This window comes from Prorops nasuta, unplaced genomic scaffold, assembly GCF_024137725.1.
Source record: "Prorops nasuta isolate Cenicafe-Biocafe unplaced genomic scaffold, Cenicafe_Pnas_1.2 PNAS00010, whole genome shotgun sequence".
Taxonomy (NCBI): domain Eukaryota; kingdom Metazoa; phylum Arthropoda; class Insecta; order Hymenoptera; family Bethylidae; genus Prorops; species Prorops nasuta.
This window is the reverse complement of record NW_027116807.1, coordinates 3,275,492-3,295,836: the sequence shown is the minus strand read 5'-3', so window position 1 is coordinate 3,295,836 and position 20,345 is coordinate 3,275,492. Positions and strand designations below refer to the sequence as shown.

The 20,345-nt window shown below is 39.4% G+C and overlaps 1 protein-coding gene and 1 non-coding gene across 12 annotated transcripts in view; both read left to right on the top strand.

The window, feature by feature from the left end:
- The first annotated feature begins 40 nt into the window (after positions 1-40).
- Positions 41-112, top strand: TRNAW-CCA (transfer RNA tryptophan (anticodon CCA)). Its single transcript has one exon. It is a non-coding gene; the product is annotated as a tRNA-Trp (tRNA).
- Positions 113-8,873: 8,761 nt separating this feature from the next.
- Mhc (myosin heavy chain) overlaps positions 8,874-20,345 on the top strand; it is a 35,409-nt gene continuing 23,937 nt past the window's right edge. For 5 of the 11 annotated variants that reach the window (XM_066732496.1, XM_066732497.1, XM_066732494.1 and 2 more), the window contains exons 1-8: positions 8,874-9,320; positions 11,724-11,867; positions 13,151-13,307; positions 13,399-13,628; positions 13,720-13,783; positions 14,452-14,550; positions 15,079-15,182; positions 20,191-20,328. In XM_066732496.1, coding sequence (XP_066588593.1) covers positions 9,117-9,320; positions 11,724-11,867; positions 13,151-13,307; positions 13,399-13,628; positions 13,720-13,783; positions 14,452-14,550; positions 15,079-15,182; positions 20,191-20,328 — 1,140 coding nt within the window. In that variant the 5' untranslated portion in view covers positions 8,874-9,116. Of the gene's footprint in view, positions 9,321-11,513; positions 11,658-11,723; positions 11,868-13,150; positions 13,308-13,398; positions 13,629-13,719; positions 13,784-14,451; positions 14,551-15,078; positions 15,183-16,276; positions 16,381-20,190; positions 20,329-20,345 lie in introns of all 11 variants that reach the window. The other 6 variants (XM_066732503.1, XM_066732501.1, XM_066732502.1 and 3 more) reach the window with 3 other exon arrangements.

Genomic DNA, 20,345 nt, shown 5'->3' with positions numbered 1-20,345 from the left:
TGTCGGAGTAGTTACGATTCTTAACAAAAGATTATCATATGACTCCGTGGCGCAACGGTAGCGCGTCTGACTCCAGATCAGAAGGTTGCGTGTTCAAATCACGTCGGGGTCAAGTTTGTTTTTACTTTTTTTTTTTTCAGCAAAATACTCTTTTGTGCAATGATTAATTGATAAAAAAGAAATTATAAACATAAATATCACATTTATCAGTAAATGACGAATAAATAAATAAGGATAATTTTCAGAATAAATAAAATTTTTTAACGTGTAGAAATTATCGAAAATTAAATTATTATCGTTGATTTTTAAGAAAAAAAAAATGTTTTTCGGATGAAATTATGTGAAAAGAATAATCCTATTGATTGGATAAATCTGTTAAATTAGTTAGAGCGAGGGTAAAGCGATGGCAATAGTGGGTCGGTCGGTTCTCGAGATGAGACGTGGTATTTGGTGGCTGGCGTCGACTTTGGCTGCGATTTTGGCGTCGTTGCCACGGTACTTCTCTTCTTCAACAACGAAAAACACGAGTAATGCAATACTGCTAGTAGTTTCTCCTGCTCTCTAACTGCCAAATGCATCCACATTGATCTTGAAAAATCTCTTCCTGTAGCGTTTGAAAATAAAAATATTCCTAAATAGTAAAAATCATTTGCTCGTATCAAGATTTTACTAATCGTATTTCAAACGAAGAAAATGCCTGAGTTATTTAAGTCGTAATTATATATTTAAAACAATCCAGCAATGATTTTACTATTATACAGATTAAAACGAAAGAAAAATGAAAATGTAAAAATGAAGATTGGATGTTAATTGAAAAGCGATGAGTGTAGGGTATTTTGAGGGTGGGGGGGGGGGGGGGGGAGTCGATGGTGGTGGTGCAAAGTTGAAGGCAGCCTTGGAGTTGGCCTTTAAATACCGCAGGGCAAAGGAAATGGGTCAACTTTTCGGCGAGTGTGTTTATCCGATCCCGGGCTTCGGTATTTTCAGTGAGCGAAAAGAGGGAAGTAGAAGTAGAGGTAGAAGTATAAAAGCTGGAGAGTACCCAGTGGAAGAGAATAGAAGCAGTGGGGCTGTAGCGGAAGAAGAGGATGGTAAAGAGAAGGAGAGTACGTTGCTTATTACGTTGTCATGCGTAATTCTGCGAGGGAGCCAAATCCGAACCGATGAAGATGACTCAAGCCCGAAAGCTTCGTTCACTCAGTTTCGCTCCGTTCCGTCGACGTTGGCCCGGTTTAAGTATCTCCGTCCGTTCCCGAAATAATCTTAGATTCGGTCTCTCCTACTCTTACTCTCTACCTTCTCTCCATCGTCCAATAATATGCGTTTCCTTTATTTTTCTTCTTTTTCTTCTTCTCACTTTCATTTGCAACTTGTCTCTTATTCTTCTATATACTATCGTTTCTCGTACAGTTCTATGAATCTCTTTCAATTAATATACAAAAATATATATATGTATATATATTAATCGCTACATCATTTCTCTGAATCGAGCTTCCTCTCGACTCTCAGCTACGGCTGCAGTCTCAATGAAAATTTGTTAAGATATGAAAATCAATATAGTTTGTAAGGCCAATGACAGACTCCGTATTTTTGACCAGTGATAAAGATTTTTTTGCGACTACCTTCTACGTCAGTAATCATTGACTTTTACCATGTTTATTACCGGCTTCAACGAAAATAGAAGGAAGATCCGTTGGAAACCACCACGCTTGACTCGTAATATTTTACATAATTGTATGAATAATACGTTATTATTTAGGAAAAGAAACGAATAACGACTTCTATCTTTAACTGACGATCAACATTCTTGGCAAACGTGTACCAGAATTCCATTATATTTTATTAAAAATAATATCTTCAACGCTTTGTGCGCGTCGAGATTAATTATTATTATACTCTTATGACAATTGTCATTATCTATATCGAGTCAAGATTTTCCTGTAATTTTTCAGCCAAGAGTCTTTATTACTTATAGATATCTTTTGAGTGCTCTTTAATATATGTTGAACGGTGGCACCTGCCAGGTGCGCAGCACTAGTTGTATAGCACTGTGGTACGCTTTAGAATTTGGAATACGCCGGAAATTATAGCAGCCGTAAAAGCCGGAAGTGATGTATCATTTCCATAATTTTACCACAAACTTTCCATTTAATCGTCGCAAATAAAATTCTAAGCGCTTGATTAATGCCATGCGTTCCTGAGAATTATATCAATTAATAAATCTACTGTTGGCTAATTTTCCGAGACCTAAATTTTATGTTTATTTGTTGTACGAGTATGATTATTTTTTAATAAAGTTTTTAATATTTATATCAAGAAATGTTAATATCAATTCTTTAAATATACTTCCTACAAATGAAACTGTATATACAAAAAGACTAAATCGTTTTTAAACTCGGTATCTTCGCAGCTTAGGCAGCAACTGATAAATTGTGTTTGGATCTACTATATGATACGGGGAAAGGGGTGAAAGTTTGCTGATTGAGTCGTATCGTTGATACATTTTCAGCAATTGAATGGATAATAGCGAAAGATGCTTACAGCCAGTATATACGAGTGATGCAATATTAATCGAAGTGCACACGATCGGTGCCAAAACGCTCATATATAACTGAACGATCGTATTCGGTGGGAACGGTGGAGATTTGACAAGCGAGAAAGCCGGAAGTGATTAATCTTTTCCGCAACGTCTACTGGAGAAGTGGTCCCCTTTAATCAGTATTTAGCAAGTGTGCGTGTACACCTGCTTCATTCCATCCTTTTTCCTCCCCAAGGATGTGGATTTTATCGTGCAGCAAATATAGCATATTTGGCAAATCTCGAATGAAAGCTTCGATACGCGAATGGATAAGCCTGCTCGCGCGCGCGATTATAGGCTTCATAGACACATGTCCCAGCGGCCTCGCAATAAACATTCCTTATGGCATCCACCCTCGTCACAATCTTAATTTACCAACAAGTTGCGCAACCGATCTATTTTCGCCTATTCTCGATGTCGCCTCTGTGTATCCGTCTAGTGCCATTTCTGATTTACAGAAATTGATTAGAGTCGCGTTAACAGCTCGATCAATCCATTTCCGGAGCCTACCATATGAATTATACTTTGTCGAACAGTTAAATGATAGTTTTCTTGTTTTTGAACAAACGGATTATCAATAATACACTATATATACTAGTCGTTTGAAAATTATTTGCGATTATTTTTATTCGATTAATGCATGCAATAATCTTGATCGAGCGAGATACATGGAATTGGCTTGATATCGATTGAAATGCTGCAGGGTCGCTCCTTTATTTTGATTGATAAAATTGGAGTAAGCCATTTGCGCGTGTCTTGTTGTGATCTTTGGTATGACCTATTATCGGCGCCACCATGCTCCCGATGCGACGTACGCCTTGCAATTGCACATGCTCAAAGGGAGCACGATGTTTTCCAGGAACCACATCTGTTTTGGTGACAGCACAGAATTCGCAAGCCCCAAGCTCTTGGATTATTTTAGATCACACATGGTTCAAATTGCTGACAAGCCGTGAGACTCTATTAAATCTCATTCCTTACTGCACCTCTCTATTGTATGCATATACTCATCGATATATTTGCGACGTTCAAACGCAAACGCGAGAGCTCCGCGTCTAATCACGACCTGGTAAAAATCATCTAAATCTTTGTGAGATTTCAGACGTTTCTTGATTAGGAAAAAAAAACTATCGAACATTGCGTCAGGTTTTGAAATGGAAAAGTTTATTTCTGTTTATCGCATGGAATAATCGAGAGTCTCTCTTCTCGAACGAGACTCAGACCGAAATGATTCTTCGGACCATAATTAGTTTGATAATGTATATCTCTCGGGTTGCACTCCTGTATCTTATTAGTAGTATACATATACGTTTAATTTACTTGATTAGTAATCGGTTGATTGCTATATCCGTCAATATTTAACGCAAGGCTTACGTTTAGGACTGAAAATAAAATCAAATCGAGCCAAGATTGATGATGAAGCGAAATTCTTCGGCATCTTATTTTTGTTTTTATTTTATTATTATTGCAAAAACTCTTGATGCATATTTTAATATAAGAGTCGACCCATTTGCATGTAGATAATTTCCTTAAAATTTTTCAGTAGTTTTTGTTACTTAACAATTATCGTGGTTTAAACAGATTGTCTATGTGGTTAAGCGAGTTTACGCATATTTGCGTGCTTAATCGGATTTCGTGGCAAATGGAGAAGACGCGTGTTCGAAGGGACGCAAATTTCGGTATCGAGTTATTAATAGACGTTCGAAAGGGGCTTCAATTCCTGCCTGGCTGTTGCTTTGAACGATGTGGCATGTTGACGCATGGGAATGCACTGCTAGCTTAAACTCATGGTAATCTTACAGTCGATTCACTATAAACCAAAAATCACCCATTCTCCTACTTCCTTATTTTACAGAATAAATCGAATGTATAAAATAAATTTAAAACGAGATAAATATCAGGACCAACTAGTTATATCGAACAATTGATTGATCTTTGCGAATTTCTCCACTAGATAGATGAATTCTGAATTTTCAAATTTTCAAGCGAAACGTTTGGTTCTCGACGAGGCGTTGAAAAACTGGAAAATGTCCAATTGCCTCGAGACACTGCAATGACCGTGTCGGGGCTGCTTCGCTCTCGGTCGTTAGATCTCCGTTGATCTACGAAGATCTAACAGAGATCACTGCTACCGTACTACAGAATTTCTCAGACCTTTGGAATTTCACGGACGTGCGCCCGCCTCCAGGAAATTTGGCCAGAAAATTCGTTTTGTATAAACGCGTGAAAAGCTCGTTTGTGGATGTACAACGGAAAGAGTATAGAGTAAAAAGCTTACGTAATTGAAATCGAGGTCAATGGACACGTTATTGCCAGGTATTCAATGAAATTATTCCTTTTAATGTAAATTATTATTATTAAGATGGATTGGGACAATGACGAAGGACGTGCAAAAAGCGAAATTTATTTTTCGTCTTTTCACCAATCTCCATTGAGATAGGTGTGCGTATTTATCGAGACGATGACGTCATAAAGTTTTCCTTAAAGTCGGCGGATAAATATTATTGAACCGCACTGAGATATTCCACGGGGCTGGCATGACGTGTCAGTTCATCCTCCAGAGTCATTGCGTCTGACTATAAACGATACGTGACTACTACATTCTTTTATTTTCTCTCCTTTGATTCCACCGTTGATACGCTTCATGTAACTGACGTGCTTGGTTCATACTCCAGAATCGTCCTGTTTCATTATAAATGTTGCTCATCTAGCACACTAGGAAATTCCTATTTCCAGTGCAGAGAATGCCACGTTCATAAAAATATATCTTGAATAATAAGCACTGAAATGAATCTAAAAGAATATCTTTAAGTAATAAAATTATACGGACAAATTTTTGTGTATCTAATCTCAACAAAATTATCCTAGAACTTTAAACGAAACCAAATCCTAAAAAAATCCATTTTCGAATACTTGAAATAGAAATCCCCCCTTGAACGCAACAGGGTATTATCGAATTCAGAATCCATCAAAATGTCAGTGTCAAGAAAAAAACAAACAAAAGAAAAACGGTTTTCTGACAATAAGTGTAACGTATGATTGCAGCCAGTAGAAGATTCAAGGTCACACTTTAAAAAAGTAGTAAGGTATAAGATGGAGATAAAATTCATAAGGGGTGAATATCAAGGTAAAATCAGACGTGAGCCTGATATGGTATCTGGCACGAGTTTCAAGGTCGCTGATTATTCGCCCGCTTCGACCTTGAGGTAGTTGAGAATAACCCGGTGCGTCGGTCGATTTTCGGTGATCCCAAATTGGACAGAAGGGAAGGGAATCTCCATAAGTCGTTATATGGACGACGGGGATTAATTAGGTTGATAGGCTGAGCTGGCCAGGAGATGGAGATTGCTTTGGCCACGTGCGTCCCTTCCACGTGGATGCCAGAGGAAGCGGAGAAGACGCTTCGACAGCGACGCCATCTTGATTTCTAACATCCCTCGAGTGTTCGAGTTGGAAAGGGGGGTGCAGATTGCTAAGAGAGAGAGAGAGAGAGAGAGAGAGAGAGAGAGAGAGAGAGAGAAAGAAGCAGCATTAATAAGGAAAAGAGGGTGGTAATAATGTCTCGTTCTAGACTTCCTGTTGCATGATGCTTCCGTTTCCATCCGCGACTGAGCAAAAGCTCCATGGCTGATTCTCCTCTCTCTCTCTCTCTCTCTCTCTCTCTTCGAATATGACGACATTGGCGTCCCTTTCGCTCTTTCGACGTCGTTCCTCGTCTCGCTTCTATTTTCATCCTGCTCTAGTACTGGCGGTGGAAGGAAGACGGAGACCCGGCTGCTTCGGCTTCGGCGCTTTTCGCCAGCCACCCCTTGTCACACTTTCGGTATCATCTCCACCTAAAAAGGTAGATTGGCCCACGAAGTAACGCGCGATACCATTGGCCATCGCCAACGTCCAATCCGGGAGCTCGTTACATTCTAGGATCACGTTGCACGCGCTTATATTGGGAGCCCCTGCTTGTTTCCCCGACAGAACGGCTCTCTAACGTAAGTGCACCACGTCGGTGGTCGATTATTATTTCGCGCGAAGTAAACGACGTGATTTTTTTTTGCTCTCTTTATCTCTCTTCCTCTTTCTCTCCTCATTCTTGCATATCTAATTCTGTCTCATATTTGTAATTTTCCTGCAAATTTTCTCTTCATTTCATCAAACACACCCTTCTCTCTCAAAAACATACACACACACGCACACGCAGGAGAAATTCGGTGATATAGAAGGATAGAAATCTAGAGAAAGAAATCTTTTTGGTGAAGTATACATATTAAATATATATATATATATATATATATATATGTATGTATGTATGTATTATATATACTGCACGCATTTTTACGTATAAGGCGGAATTAAGAGGATGGAAGGATTTCTCTCGGAAGTTACGATAAAGTTCTGAAATTTCGTGTCTGGCCGCATTTTTGGTGCTGCCTATAAGTGACTCTACGAGAGATTCTTGGGACTCTTCCTGGCTCGGTGGACTTATTAGGCAAAGGTTCAAGTGCGGCCAGCCAGATTGGAACCCTCGCGACGTTTCCGGGACTAGAACAGTGACACATGATGCGTATATGAAGTATACTTATTAGAATATTTTTTTATTTTTAAAGAACGAGCAAGAGGGGTCTCCCCGCTGTTATTGTGAAATCGCGTAAAACGTGCCTGGATGCGAGTAAAAGATTCCCAAAACCGGAAATAACCGATCCATTTTGTGTGCGACGATTCATTCGGCTTTCACGTGATATAAAATGATATTATACATATGAAAAAAGAAATATAATTATCTGTGTGTGTACGAGTCTCTTGGTGAACGGACTGCGGGCACAGTGAATCTGCTTTCATTTTCTTTGCCATTTCTATATATCTATTTTCTATCACTTTTCCTCTTGGAACAAACTCTCCCTCTTTCTAGCACTTCCGTCCGGACAAATCTCACACTTCCGGTCTCCTCGAATATCGTGCTTCGAGCAGTGGAATTTCGTGAACCAATTGCGACCATTACGTGCAAACAGTTCCTTGCTGGCCTTCGATATTTTATTTTCTCCAGCAACTCGTGTTCTCCTGTATTACAACTTCTGTTCTTCTCGTTGAAATTTTCTTTTCTCCCATTGGATACAATCGGTTCTCAATGCTTAATCCTTTCGAAACCGTAGTCCGCAACACAAAACTATTCTTGTTCCGTAGTTACTTTTGGTTTAGGTATCTTGTTACAAGCATTTAACGTTTCGATATAAGACCATCTATTTTTAATCGGTGCTTACTGGCCAATAAAGGTGAAAGCGAATGGAAATTTTCTTACGCCAAAGCTGTCTCTTATATATTCCTTATTTTCATACGAATATTTTTCATTTTTTTGCCGAAATTTTATCAATTTTGCAAAAGCAATTAATTACTTTGTTCTATCTTTGGATATATATGACATTGTTGAAGGGAAGAAAAGTTGAAAAAACTATGTTTATATTGGATATATAGTTTTTGAGTTGGAGATTGCGGATAGTCTTGAGAGGTCGAGAAGGATGGAATTGGAAATGTTTGAAGCGGAGGAGCGTAATGTGGGACGCCATGTTTGTATGAATGAAACGTGATACGTCGCTCATTCGGGATAAATAAGTTCCGTGTCGTTGCGATATTTTTGATCGACGATCGAAGGATGTAGCTCGGTCGACCTTAAAAGAATATTGTTGAAACTAGAAATAGGCCGCGAGCAAAAATATCGCATTGTAAAATGGTATCTTGAAATAGCAGCAAGAGCATTGGGATATTAGGTAACATTCGGTCAAACGGACCAGCACAAAACTGGTATTATATGAATCGCGCGCCTTCGAAATATTTCTGGAAAATTCATAGGAACTCTATGGTACTCGAGATTAAACATATTTCGCGTTAAAATTACAATATTGCTATATTATAAAGAAACACTCGCGTGTATTGGTACGTAAATCTGAAAAAGTTGCGGAAATAAGAAGGAAAATGGAAAATTGACGATTAACGAGTTTTCTGGGGTTTCGAGAGGTTCGATCAAATCGGGGATAGAGCGGTGTATGGTTTGCTAAAATTAAACGTCGTTTAGAGAGGGAAGGGGCTATGTGCTAGTCTCTCTCTCTCTCTCTCTCTTTCTCTCTTTCTCTCTCGAATGTTAAAAAAGACCTGTGCGCGTGTGAGCAGGAGAGAGACAGAGAGAAAGAAAGAGATGGATGTTTTGAAGTTTGAAGAAGTAGGAAGGGAGAGACGAAGAATGAGAAGGGGAGAAAGAAGAAGAAGAAGGATAGTGGATGAATAAGAAAGGGAATCGATGATGTTTCAGGGCCGCCCAGATCGTGCCGCCAGAAGTAGTCCGTCCGCCGCCGAACTCTGCGAAGAACGATAAGAAAAGCGAGAGAAACGGAAGTGTGCAGAGCCCGTATACTCTCCTGTGAAGAGTGCAAGAATACTGAGAGAAACGAGCAGACGACAAGGATCAGGAGGCAGTAGAAAAAGTGTGCGAAGGATCAGACGAGTAGCCGAGGAGTTTTTTCATTGAACGAGTTTAAGAAAAACTTGAGCGAAGATGCCGAAGGTGGTGAAAGAAACGGAGGAGCCCGATCCAACCCCATACCTCTTCGTCTCCCTTGAGCAGAAGAGAATCGACCAGACGAAACCCTACGATGCCAAAAAGGCTTGCTGGGTACCAGACGAGAAGGAGGGCTACCTCCTTGGAGAGATCAAGGCCACCAAGGGCGATGTCGTCACCGTCGGATTACCTGGCGGCGAGGTGAGCAAAAATTATCCATTTCTTTTTCTTGCTTTTATCATTATAGATACTCCTTGTATCATCGGAAAGCTTCGATTTTCCTTGGCTATCGACGCGATTTTCCTTACGAATCTTTAATACATAGACCATTTCAATTCTTCTTTTCCACTCGGAAAACTTTCAAGAGACTCGAGAAAATTCGATAAGCCGGCCAACTAGAACTATTAATAGAGACTAATTTACGTTAAACTTTAGGCTCACACCCTTGGCAAAACAATCTTTCGTTTTACTTTCAAGCTCCAATTATGTAATAACGTTTGCTTCTAACGTTCTTTTACTATTGCTCGTCTTATGTAATAATTATTATTATTATGAATGGATGTACGCTTGGAAACACGATCGCGCGTTTTACGCAAATAGACGATGGAAAATATCGAGGATATCTTTACGATGATTTCTAACTATTTTTTTGAGATTGTTTATAACATTATCGTTGAATCTATTGATTTTCGTCGATGGCCAATGAATGTTCGAAGTATTATATATCTTTGTAACAATTTTCATCCCCCCCTTCTCTCTCTCTCTCTCTCTCTCTTGAAATATAGGACATTGTTGAGTATATAATTATGAAAAAACGGGAGCGAGCTTGCACGGAAGCATCCAATAGGAGCTTTCTATATATATAGAAAAAGAAGAAGAAGAAGAAGAAGAAGAAGACAAGAGCTTCAGGGGTCTCGCCGTATCTGGCTGCTCCGATTCTATTTTTGGAGAACAGAAAAGCACTCGCGGTAGATATTATGGCCTTCTGTCATCGAGCCTGCCAAGATTCCGTGCAATTTTTCATCTTTCCTGTGCAAACTTACAATTATCCAATCTCACCACTCTTGTCAAAAGCTTATAATTCCATTGGGTTTGAATCGAGCGGGTAACTGTAAAGTGTTCTGACAAACTTTGTAAAATTCAAAACAATTCGATGTATATAAGTCGAGTGGAAAGTAGTAAAACTGTTCGGAAAAATAGGAAAAACTTGAAAGAGACTTAGTATTAACAATGTAGAAAATATCGCGTATTGTAAAAATTAAAATAAAGGAAAAGTTTTTCAAGGGTTACGGATCGAGTTACGCGTCTGGGTATAAAGCGATGAGGATGAGTTTTTTGCAGAGGGTTAATGGAGATATTGAGAGCGAGGAGTGAGAAAAGGCAAATGAAATGAAATAAGAGAAAATGGTGAGAAGAATGACTAGGCGGAGGTGTCTGGATTTTTGTGAGATTTCGGTGTCGCTGAGCTATTTTGGTTTCGGAGGTCCAAATTCCGGGCCACAGCGTGCACATCGAGCGCAGTTGACGGTTGCTTACATAATGGTTCAGCAAACTTTGCTCTCTCTCTCTCTCTTTCTCTTCCTCATCTCTTTCTTCGTCCGTATCCTCATCCTCATCTCGTTCTTGGTCCGCCTGTACAGGCGACGCCTAAACGCTATTGTTAGCATCACCGGCGACTGCGATAATAATAAATTCAAACGCCACTTCTCTAAACACGGGTCAACGTATTTTTAGTAAATCTCTTCCAGAGTGAGAGAGAGAGAGAGACTAAGAGAGAAGGATATAGGCATAAATACCACATAAGATAAGCTTACGCAATCGTTATGGGAGATAACTTTTTGTGCACCTGTTGAGCCTGTACATCCGTGTTAGGACAGATGTTGGTGCCCATAAAAGACAGCGAATCTCCATGCTAATTTAGGTACCGCATAACCACCTTACTGTCATCATAGCTAGATTGCAAATATTGAAAAGAGCATCGCTTTATTTTTATTTAGCATCAATAATCAATTCTTCTTTTTTTCTTTCTGTATACCAATCATTCTTAGTAGTTTCATTCAACAATTTTTGTAATTTTAAAAAATCGCAAATACCACGCGACAATACACGAGTATTGAAAGCCGTGCATGTTTGCGTCGAATCAGCGATTTTCTCATTGTTTAATTTCGATTAAAAATTCATCCATCGATATTTTCACCGAAGCAACGCGATATCACTCTCAATGAAATTAAAGACGTTTCTTCTCGATTTGAAAGAGAAATTAATGAGATATTTTGGAGATTGAGAGTGATCTCGCGTAGGATGGCCTGGTAGATGCGTAGACATCGTTGATTGGAAAAGTGAAAATTTATAAGAAAGAAAGAAAGAAAAATAGGAAAATGACTGCCCTCGCAGACGAAACAGTTCCGCAAGGACCAGCTAGCTCAAGTGAATCCGCCGAAATTCGAGAAGAGCGAGGACATGGCGGACCTGACCTTCCTCAACGAGGCGTCCGTATTGCACAACTTGAAACAACGTTACTACAGCAAATTGATCTACGTAAGTTTCGTTTCTTTGCTTTCATTATTAACGGAGTCGTTTTTTCTCTGGCTCCGGCCATTGTAGAGCAAAGACTTCAAGAAGGACCAGCTGCAACAGGTGAACCCACCCAAGTACGAGAAAGCCGAGGACATGTCGAACTTGACCTACCTCAACGACGCTTCCGTCCTCCACAACTTGAAGCAACGTTACTACCACAAGCTCATCTACGTAAGACCTGGGAATCACCCTGAGACCCCATCAACGCTCTAGAGTGTCCCCCACTTGTGACTACCATCAACAAATCCACAGTTTTCTTTTCTTTTTTCGTTTATTTCTCAAAGCATGTTGCTAAAAAGCACAAAGACGTGCCAGCGACATCCCCCTGATCCTTTTTTCTCAATGCACATGCATCGACAGTATAATTCGAGCATTTTATTCCTCTCATCGAGAAACGTACGTTTCTTTTTTCAAGGGATGTTAACAAAAAGCACAAAGACGTGCCAGAAACAACCCTTCATCCAATTTCAATTGAGCCAAGATTGTTTGTCCATCTGACAAAAGCCAGAAAATGTCGAAAAATCCTCCAAAACGGATTCGATATTCTGGTTGAGTTTTTGTATTTTATCTTGATTATATATTTTTCAATAGTAACACCTTGGCAAAAGAATCAGCAATGCGCCATTTAACGTTGCATATTTACATTTTTTGCTTTATTTGTCCTTTTGCAAAATTTTGGCATTGCTAAAGTTCCCGACGGTCCTAATTTAGTTTTTTTCTTATCCTTCGAGAAGTCTCAATGTTAATTGAGATAATCTTGAGTTGTAACAGTTCTTATTTGTCGCTATTTTATTATCGACGCGATATTTCGTACTTGTGCCACAATTATCCCCGTTACTCCTGCCCCAAAATGGTCAAAAGAAACAGCAGCCCAAACCGGGAAAGGAAGCCAAACGGAAGCTCTCGTTTTGAGACACGAAGGAACTTCCGGAGGAGCTCAACGCTACCGAATGCCTGCATCGATATTTATTCTTTGTTGTGTTTATTTCTGTATTTATTTATCTCCTGGATAGAAAATTAAACCCAACTCAATATTCCTGTCAAATGATTATAAATCATAGTTGCTGTTTATTTAAAACATAATTTCTAAAAAATTCCATTTAATTTTCTATCAATGAGGTATTTTTATGTTCAGTACGTTTTCCTTCCTTCGATCGTTTTGGAAATGACAAATGTTTAAGATAAAATTACTGAAAGAAAATAAGATACATAATAGGAGAATATATGAAAATGACCATTAGATCGAAGTATGGAAATCGTTGCGATTGTTTTCTGGCATGTTTGAAATATTGTAATTCCTGAGAAAGGAATCGCACGTTGCCGAAAGAAAAAGAATTGGTTCCCGCAGACCGGCCGAGCCTTATTGTGCACGAGAATTTCTTATTTTCACGCTCCTCGCTGCCAGAGACCTCTCTACTCGGCAAATGTTTCAATCTCTTTATATTGCTTTACAGACCTACTCCGGCCTTTTCTGCGTGGCCATTAACCCTTACAAGAGGTACCCCGTATATACAACACGTTGCGCCAAATTATACCGTGGTAAGAGGCGTAGCGAAGTGCCACCCCACATTTTCGCCATCTCTGACGGTGCCTACGTAAACATGCTTACGAGTAAGTGCAGACTTTGAGTTCACAAATTTAATCTACGGAAAAAGATGATTGGAAGACCATTTACCAACGAGGATTCTTCTTTGATTCACAGACAGCGAAAATCAGTCTATGTTAATTACTGGTGAATCTGGTGCCGGAAAGACTGAGAACACGAAGAAGGTAATTGCTTACTTTGCCACCGTCGGTGCCTCGACGAAAAAAGCCGAGGACGCTTCGGCGCAGAAGAAGGGTTCCCTTGAAGATCAGGTCGTACAAACTAACCCTGTCCTGGAAGCCTTTGGTAACGCCAAGACCGTCCGTAACGATAACTCGTCGCGTTTCGTAAGTCTCTTATTCTTCTTCTTGTATAATTCCTTTTCCTTGCAGAATCACAGCATTATCCTCATTCACTCTCAATAATCGTTCTCTTTAGGGTAAATTCATCCGTATCCACTTTGGCCCCTCTGGAAAATTAGCTGGTGCTGACATTGAGACTTGTATGTATTTATCATATATTTATATATATACATTAGGGTGGCCATTAAAAAAGAAAATGTTTTCCGGTGCTTTTATTTTATTAAGAATTATGAAAAAATAGGAATCGAATTTTTTTAGATTTTTTTGAAGCCGTTAAATGGTGCCGATATCGTTTTTAAAGTTAAAAATCCGATGTTCTTCCACTTTTTCGAGGTTAGATGTAAACCAAAATTCCAATAAGCTTTTAATTTGTCAAAAATTATGAAGAAAAGAGATCCTCGAATTTTTAAGAATTTTTTAAAATCGTTAAATTGTGCTAATATCGATTTTAAAATTAAATATTTAGATTTATTGCAAACGATTTAACGAAATTATAAATTAATATTGTGCTTTGAAAAGTCCTTTAGTTAAATTACAAGAAAATGTAATAAAAAAAAACATTAATCCAGCATAATATTAATTTATAATTTTGTTAAATCGTTTTCAATAAATCTAAATTTTTAATTTTAAAAACGATATCGGCACCATTTAACGGCTTCAAAAAAATCTAAAAAACTTTGATTCCTATTTTTTTATCATTCTTAACAAAATAAAAGCACCGGGAAAAATTTTCTTTTTTTATGGCCACCCTAATATACATACATCGAAGAAACATGATCTTATTGACAGTCGGTAATGTCTGGAACAGATCTACTGGAGAAAGCCCGTGTCATTTCTCAGCAAACTCTTGAACGTTCTTACCACATCTTCTACCAGATGATGTCCGGCTCCGTTCCTGGTCTTAAGGGTAAGCTCATCGTTGATCAGTGAAAAAAAAAAGAGTGGAAGCAAAATTAGTCCTGACATACAGCTACCCCCCACGTTATACTCGAACATTCGACCCCTAATGAATATTACTCCCTCCCCCATGCACAATTCAATATTACCTCGAATCTTTCAAACTCGAGAAATAATATTTAGTTTAGAGACAGTGATATAAGCTTGCTCGATATTCATATCTAATAATCGTCTGAGAATTGCAAAAGGTTCGACATTTATCGTTGCTGAGATTTTTGTTCGGAGGGGAAGGTGGGAGGTATGAAGGAACTGTGAGAATGGGGTGAGGGATTAACGAGATCCCGATGCACAAAGATTGCCAAGGATGAGGTTTAGGATGGGGGTTGATCAATTGGGTGGTGACCCAGGAGCATAGTGAGTTTTGACAGGGATATAGGTTATTTGGGCTGAACCCCATTGGAGGAATTCCGTATGGGATAGCCGATCGACTCTATAATTAATTTCAACGGTTTATACTTGAGCTGATCGTTCCATGCAGACATGTGCCTTCTGTCGAACAACGTCAACGACTACTACTTCGTCTCTCAAGGCAAGACTACAATCCCGAACGTCGACGATGGCGAGGAGTGTCAGCTAACCGACGTAAGGACCTGACGATCAAGATGTCGCAGGGCTCGCCAAATCAATACTGCCTCTTGCAAATCCCCACTGTTGTACTTACCGTCCTCTGACATGAGTTTTTCTTTGTAATTTTTGCCAAAACCTTGTTTTTATGAATAACCGCGAGATTTTCATCTTGCAACTCTAGCAGACCAATCCCATCAACTTCTCTTGAGAGGGAACGTTCGACAAACGTGGGTGTTCTCGCGTCTTGTCTCCTCTTTTGCCTTCGCGCTAATCTTTACAGTCGCGCTTTATCAATTCCAAATTAACTTTACCTCGAGGGTGTACGATATATGTATGTATATACTGCCAGATTCCTTGGACTAACGTCAATGGCAGGAATGTCGTAACGTGTTTTTCTCATCCATTAAGTGTAAGATACGAGCTTTTCGCGAGAGAGTATTTTAAACGACAGCTTATTAGAGAGGAACGTATGTTTACGTTCGATGATGAATAATTTGCACTGACGCAAGTACGAACGCCCACGGTTGTCTATACGATAGTAGTCTTGGTAGAGTAGTGTGTAGAACCCTGAAAAGGAAAAATATGTTCACCAGGATGCTGTTAGCTGTACATATTTTGATACACTTAGGTACTCTAAGAAGGACTCCACGAGCCAGCGGTATATTGGAAGACCATACCGTACATTACACAGATTGGCTTATCCTCAATTATTCGTAGTTAGACGAAATCTCATTTCTCAATTGCCCACCGATCGCTACGTATATATATATATATATATATATATATATATATAACTGTACAGAATTTTTATGAAGATTCTAGAGTCTGCAATGATTAATTTGACCACAATATGGGATGTCGTTGGCAATTGATAGATAGATTTGCAAAACAGCCACCCTTAGAACACACCGAGTGTACGTAGTTAAAATCGACGACAAGTTTGAACCTGTCGTTGATGGCTTGGTCCCCCGTTTGACCCCACGATGCCCGATGATGGATTGAGTCCTGTAGAAAGAGTTAGCCCGGAAGCACGAAGGAAAGCCACCAGGAAACATGGCCCATCATTCGTGGTTTCTTTAACACCCGCATGTCTTCTTTGGCAATCGTAGAGATGTTGCTGCTGTCCAACAACATCCACGACTACTACTTTGTGTCGCAAGGCAAGACCACAATACCCGGCCTCGATGACGGCGAGGAACTTTTGATTACCGATGTAAGTGCATGCCTCCAATTAGTAGGTTTTCCAGCATCGGACGTCAGCGATCGACTTTTTCAAATAAATTAACAGCAAACACGTTACTTACCACCAGCCTTATTAACGAATGATCTCTGCACACTGCAAACAAACTCGATTAATTATCAACGAAACGCGCGAATTAATTTCAATAAGCTTGCGAATTATTGGCTAAAATGAACGTTCGATGCTACCTGCTTATACACACATGGCATGATCTCTATTATGAAAGAGTATCACGTTGTGTCTATACTCCGTATCTCTCTCTCCCTCTCTTCTAAATAATGATTTTTCCAAGAAGAACCGCCTCGCATTTTGTGCCTTTTGTATTTTACAGTATGTGTGTCAATGTTCTTTCGCTATCTTTTCTGTCTCTATCTCTTTCTTATCTGTCTCTCTTTAGTATACACCTCATCAGCCTTTATCTCCAGCTCTTCTCTAAGCTATTTCTAATCTTTTCAGCTCTGCAGTCAAAACTCTATATTCTGCGTCATCGTAATTAACCACTTTTACACATTCTTTCAGCGAACTATTGGATACTGTTGGAAGTCTCTCTCTTTCACTTTCTCTCTCACTCTCTCTCTCTCTCTCTCTCTCTCTCTTTCTCTCTATGTATATATACACTTCCGGTTTCCAACCCTATCTTTTTCATCATCATCTAGATCATCATCTACTTTTCTTCTTCTTCAATTACTATCACTACTGCTATTATACTTTTACTATACTTGTTTCTTCTTGCTCTTCTTTATCTTTCTCTCTTTCTTCTCTATTCTTTCTGTATCTCTACTTCTCCATAGCAATCTTTCTTTCAGCAATTACCATTGCAAATAATTCGCTTTATATCTTCGTTAAACCTGACTTAGAGAACTTTGTCTCTTTTTCAAAATATTCATTTGTCAAATATTTACAAGGTTCTCTTTGCGTTAGAGTTTCGATCGGCGCAATCATTTTCGACATCAAGTCATTTTTTCAAATTAGAAATGCTCGAATGGAGCGTCAAAGGTGTTCAATGGTCGAAAGAGATTGCGTTACGATGCTTGTTTGAAACGTATCGTATTGTAAAAAGGTAGAAAGATAAGGTCGGATAATAAAACTAATACAGAAACGACCCTGCTGGGGAACCGGATCGCCGACTACAGGTTCATTAACCAGGGTAAGACAAGAATTCCGGGAGTCAACGATGGCCTCGAGTTCGACAAGACGGACGTAAGTCCATCCACCAGGGTGTTCCTCGATCTCTTCAAGATTCCCACCGCCCCGCGCTCATCCTTCAAAATCTACGAGACTCCCAGTCGAATTTTCGAACAACCCTCTGAATGATAACGAGGCTATAGGTAATATTATTTCTTAGCGAAAGTATCATCAAAAAAACTATTGTTTATCGAAGGATGACGACTGGGTGGTAGGAAAGTTGGAACGGGGTTTAAGCACCCCCTCGCCCCCCGCCTGCGAAAGCTTCCCGCAGCCGCAATCGGGGGGCGGGGATGTTTGGGGGACATTGTTGACGAAGATTTCGACGAGATGGTAACTCGAAAGATTTTTACGAGAAAGGGATCGAATTATAAAGCAGATCGACTTCGAATAATAATGAACATCCCCCAGGATACCCGCTCCCCGATCAGCTCCACTCACACACAGTCAGCCATTTTTTTCCACCATGCCTGCTTGTGCCAGTACACGCACACGCGCAACCCAACTCCCCGATATGGCGTCCATTTATCGCTCCCTTTATTTTATAAAGAATCTCAACATTTTCTATATGTAGTACAGCTTCGTATAGCAATACTCGAATGCTTATATTATCGAGCTTGATCATACGATTTTTTTTCTAGTAGATATATGTTTACTTGAATGTATTATTTTTTCTTCTCAAACACTTATCGATATAGTTTTGTTGTTTTGAATAACGCGACTCTTGTACGTATTAAGATCGATGATACAAGATCGAGGCACGATTGCAAGAATGGTACGAAGGGTATGGAAGAGAAAAAAGCGGTGAGCGCTGAAGAAAGTATAAGGAACGATAATTGAAAAGTTTTATCTTCTTCGAAATGCTTCGCAGAAATGTGTTTCTTGTCCAACAACATTTACGACTATTACAACGTCTCTCAAGGAAAAATCACGATCCCGAACGTTGACGATGGCGAGGAGTGTCAACTAACCGACGTAAGTTTCCTTGTTCGGAGCAAGGACTCTCGTGATATCCCCCCGATATACCCCTCTGTTTAGATTTACCGCCAATTGGAGATTTTGTAGATTTTTGAAACCCAGTATATAAATTTGCACAAATTTTTGTTTCTATACCTTTGTTATCGATGAAGCCTCGTCGATCACCCCTCCTCTTTTTTCAACGTATCAGACATTGAATTTTCAAAATAGTGCGGAGTGAAACGTTAATAGCGATAAAACTAGATGACGCAAAATTTAAATCTTGGTCTACGCGTGCAAAATTGAAAAGTTAGAGTTAAAAAGATTTAATTGACATATCGAAGCATCTGTCATCGTAATTGATTTATTGCTATTGGATTACGATCACTCGTGCCTTGTACCATGTAAATAACGATATATTCATGAAGATTGATAAAATTGACAAGAATTTCTATTCCACAGTTTTAAAATCCCATTGTAGTTTGTACCCAGCACGAGATAAGAATCAACATAGTTGTGGTACAAGTGCCTCGTGACAATTGAATTAGAATATTTGTCAGGGGTGATTTGATTCTTATTTTGTAGAAAATTTACATCTGGCCTACCAAGTAGTTAGCACCCAGTAGTTTGAAAGACCTTGTTCCTCCATTCCAGTAGTAAAATTGAGATTGAAGGTCCCAAATGAAGCCAGTAGTTAAAGAGTATGATTTGAAGGGCATGACAGCTCGATTTTGTAGCTGTTTGAACTATACGCATATGCGATGATTGGCTCCTCGGGGCATAACCGGAAGTGACGTTTCGGTTACCTCTGGAGAGACTGTTTTCCAAGAGAGACTTGCATCGGGGAAAGAAAAAGACAAGGATTTGGTACTCCTCCGTTCTCCGTTTCTAGCCTCGACGAGAAGAAGACGGTGCGCGTCTCACGTAGGAAGGAACCAAAAGAGATAAAAAAAAGGGAACTCGACCTTTCCGAAAAATCTCTTCTTCCAACTTCTTCTCATTTTATTTCTACCTACGTCACACACGTATATCTTGCATTATATATAGACTTCTTTTTATTGACCAATTGTTCCCGCGTTTTTCCCCTTTCTCTCTTTCATTTTCTATCTCGCGCCAGTGCTTCCGAAGCTCGCGTAACATCACCACTGCTTCTCGCTTTTAGCTTCTAGCTTCTCAATTTTAGCTTCTCTCTATCTATCTATCTGTCTCTGTTTGTCCATCTCTCTCTCTCTCTCTCTCTCTCTCACTCTCTCTCACTCTCTATTTATCCATCCACACGTGTTATCTCCTATTCACTATCAAAGTGCAAAATAAACTACAGTGAAATGGAAAAGAGTTTCATCGATTTCTCTCGATGACAAGAGAAAATTTTGCACTCTGAACCCTTAATTATTTATGCTTAACTGTATATCGTCCTTGTGTGCTTCCTGTAAAGAAATGTTGCCGCCAATTCTTGCAAGCAATACCGCCAAAAATATGAAAAATCAAGATCGCGTCAGAAATTAGACTTTTGTCCTGCGTAGTGCCAAGGTTGTGGAGGGTATATTTATTAAATACGATGGAGCGCAGGGAAAAGGTGAAATTTCTGGTGCGAGAAAAGTTTGAGAAGATTAGGGTTTAACGAGTTTTGTCCCAATATAGCAAGCCTTCGACGTCTTGGGATTCACTCAGGAGGAGAAGAACGACATTTACAAGATTACTGCGTCTGTCATGCACATGGGTGGCATGAAGTTCAAGCAAAGGGGTCGTGAGGAACAGGCTGAAGCCGACGGAATGGAGGTTACAAAACAAATTTC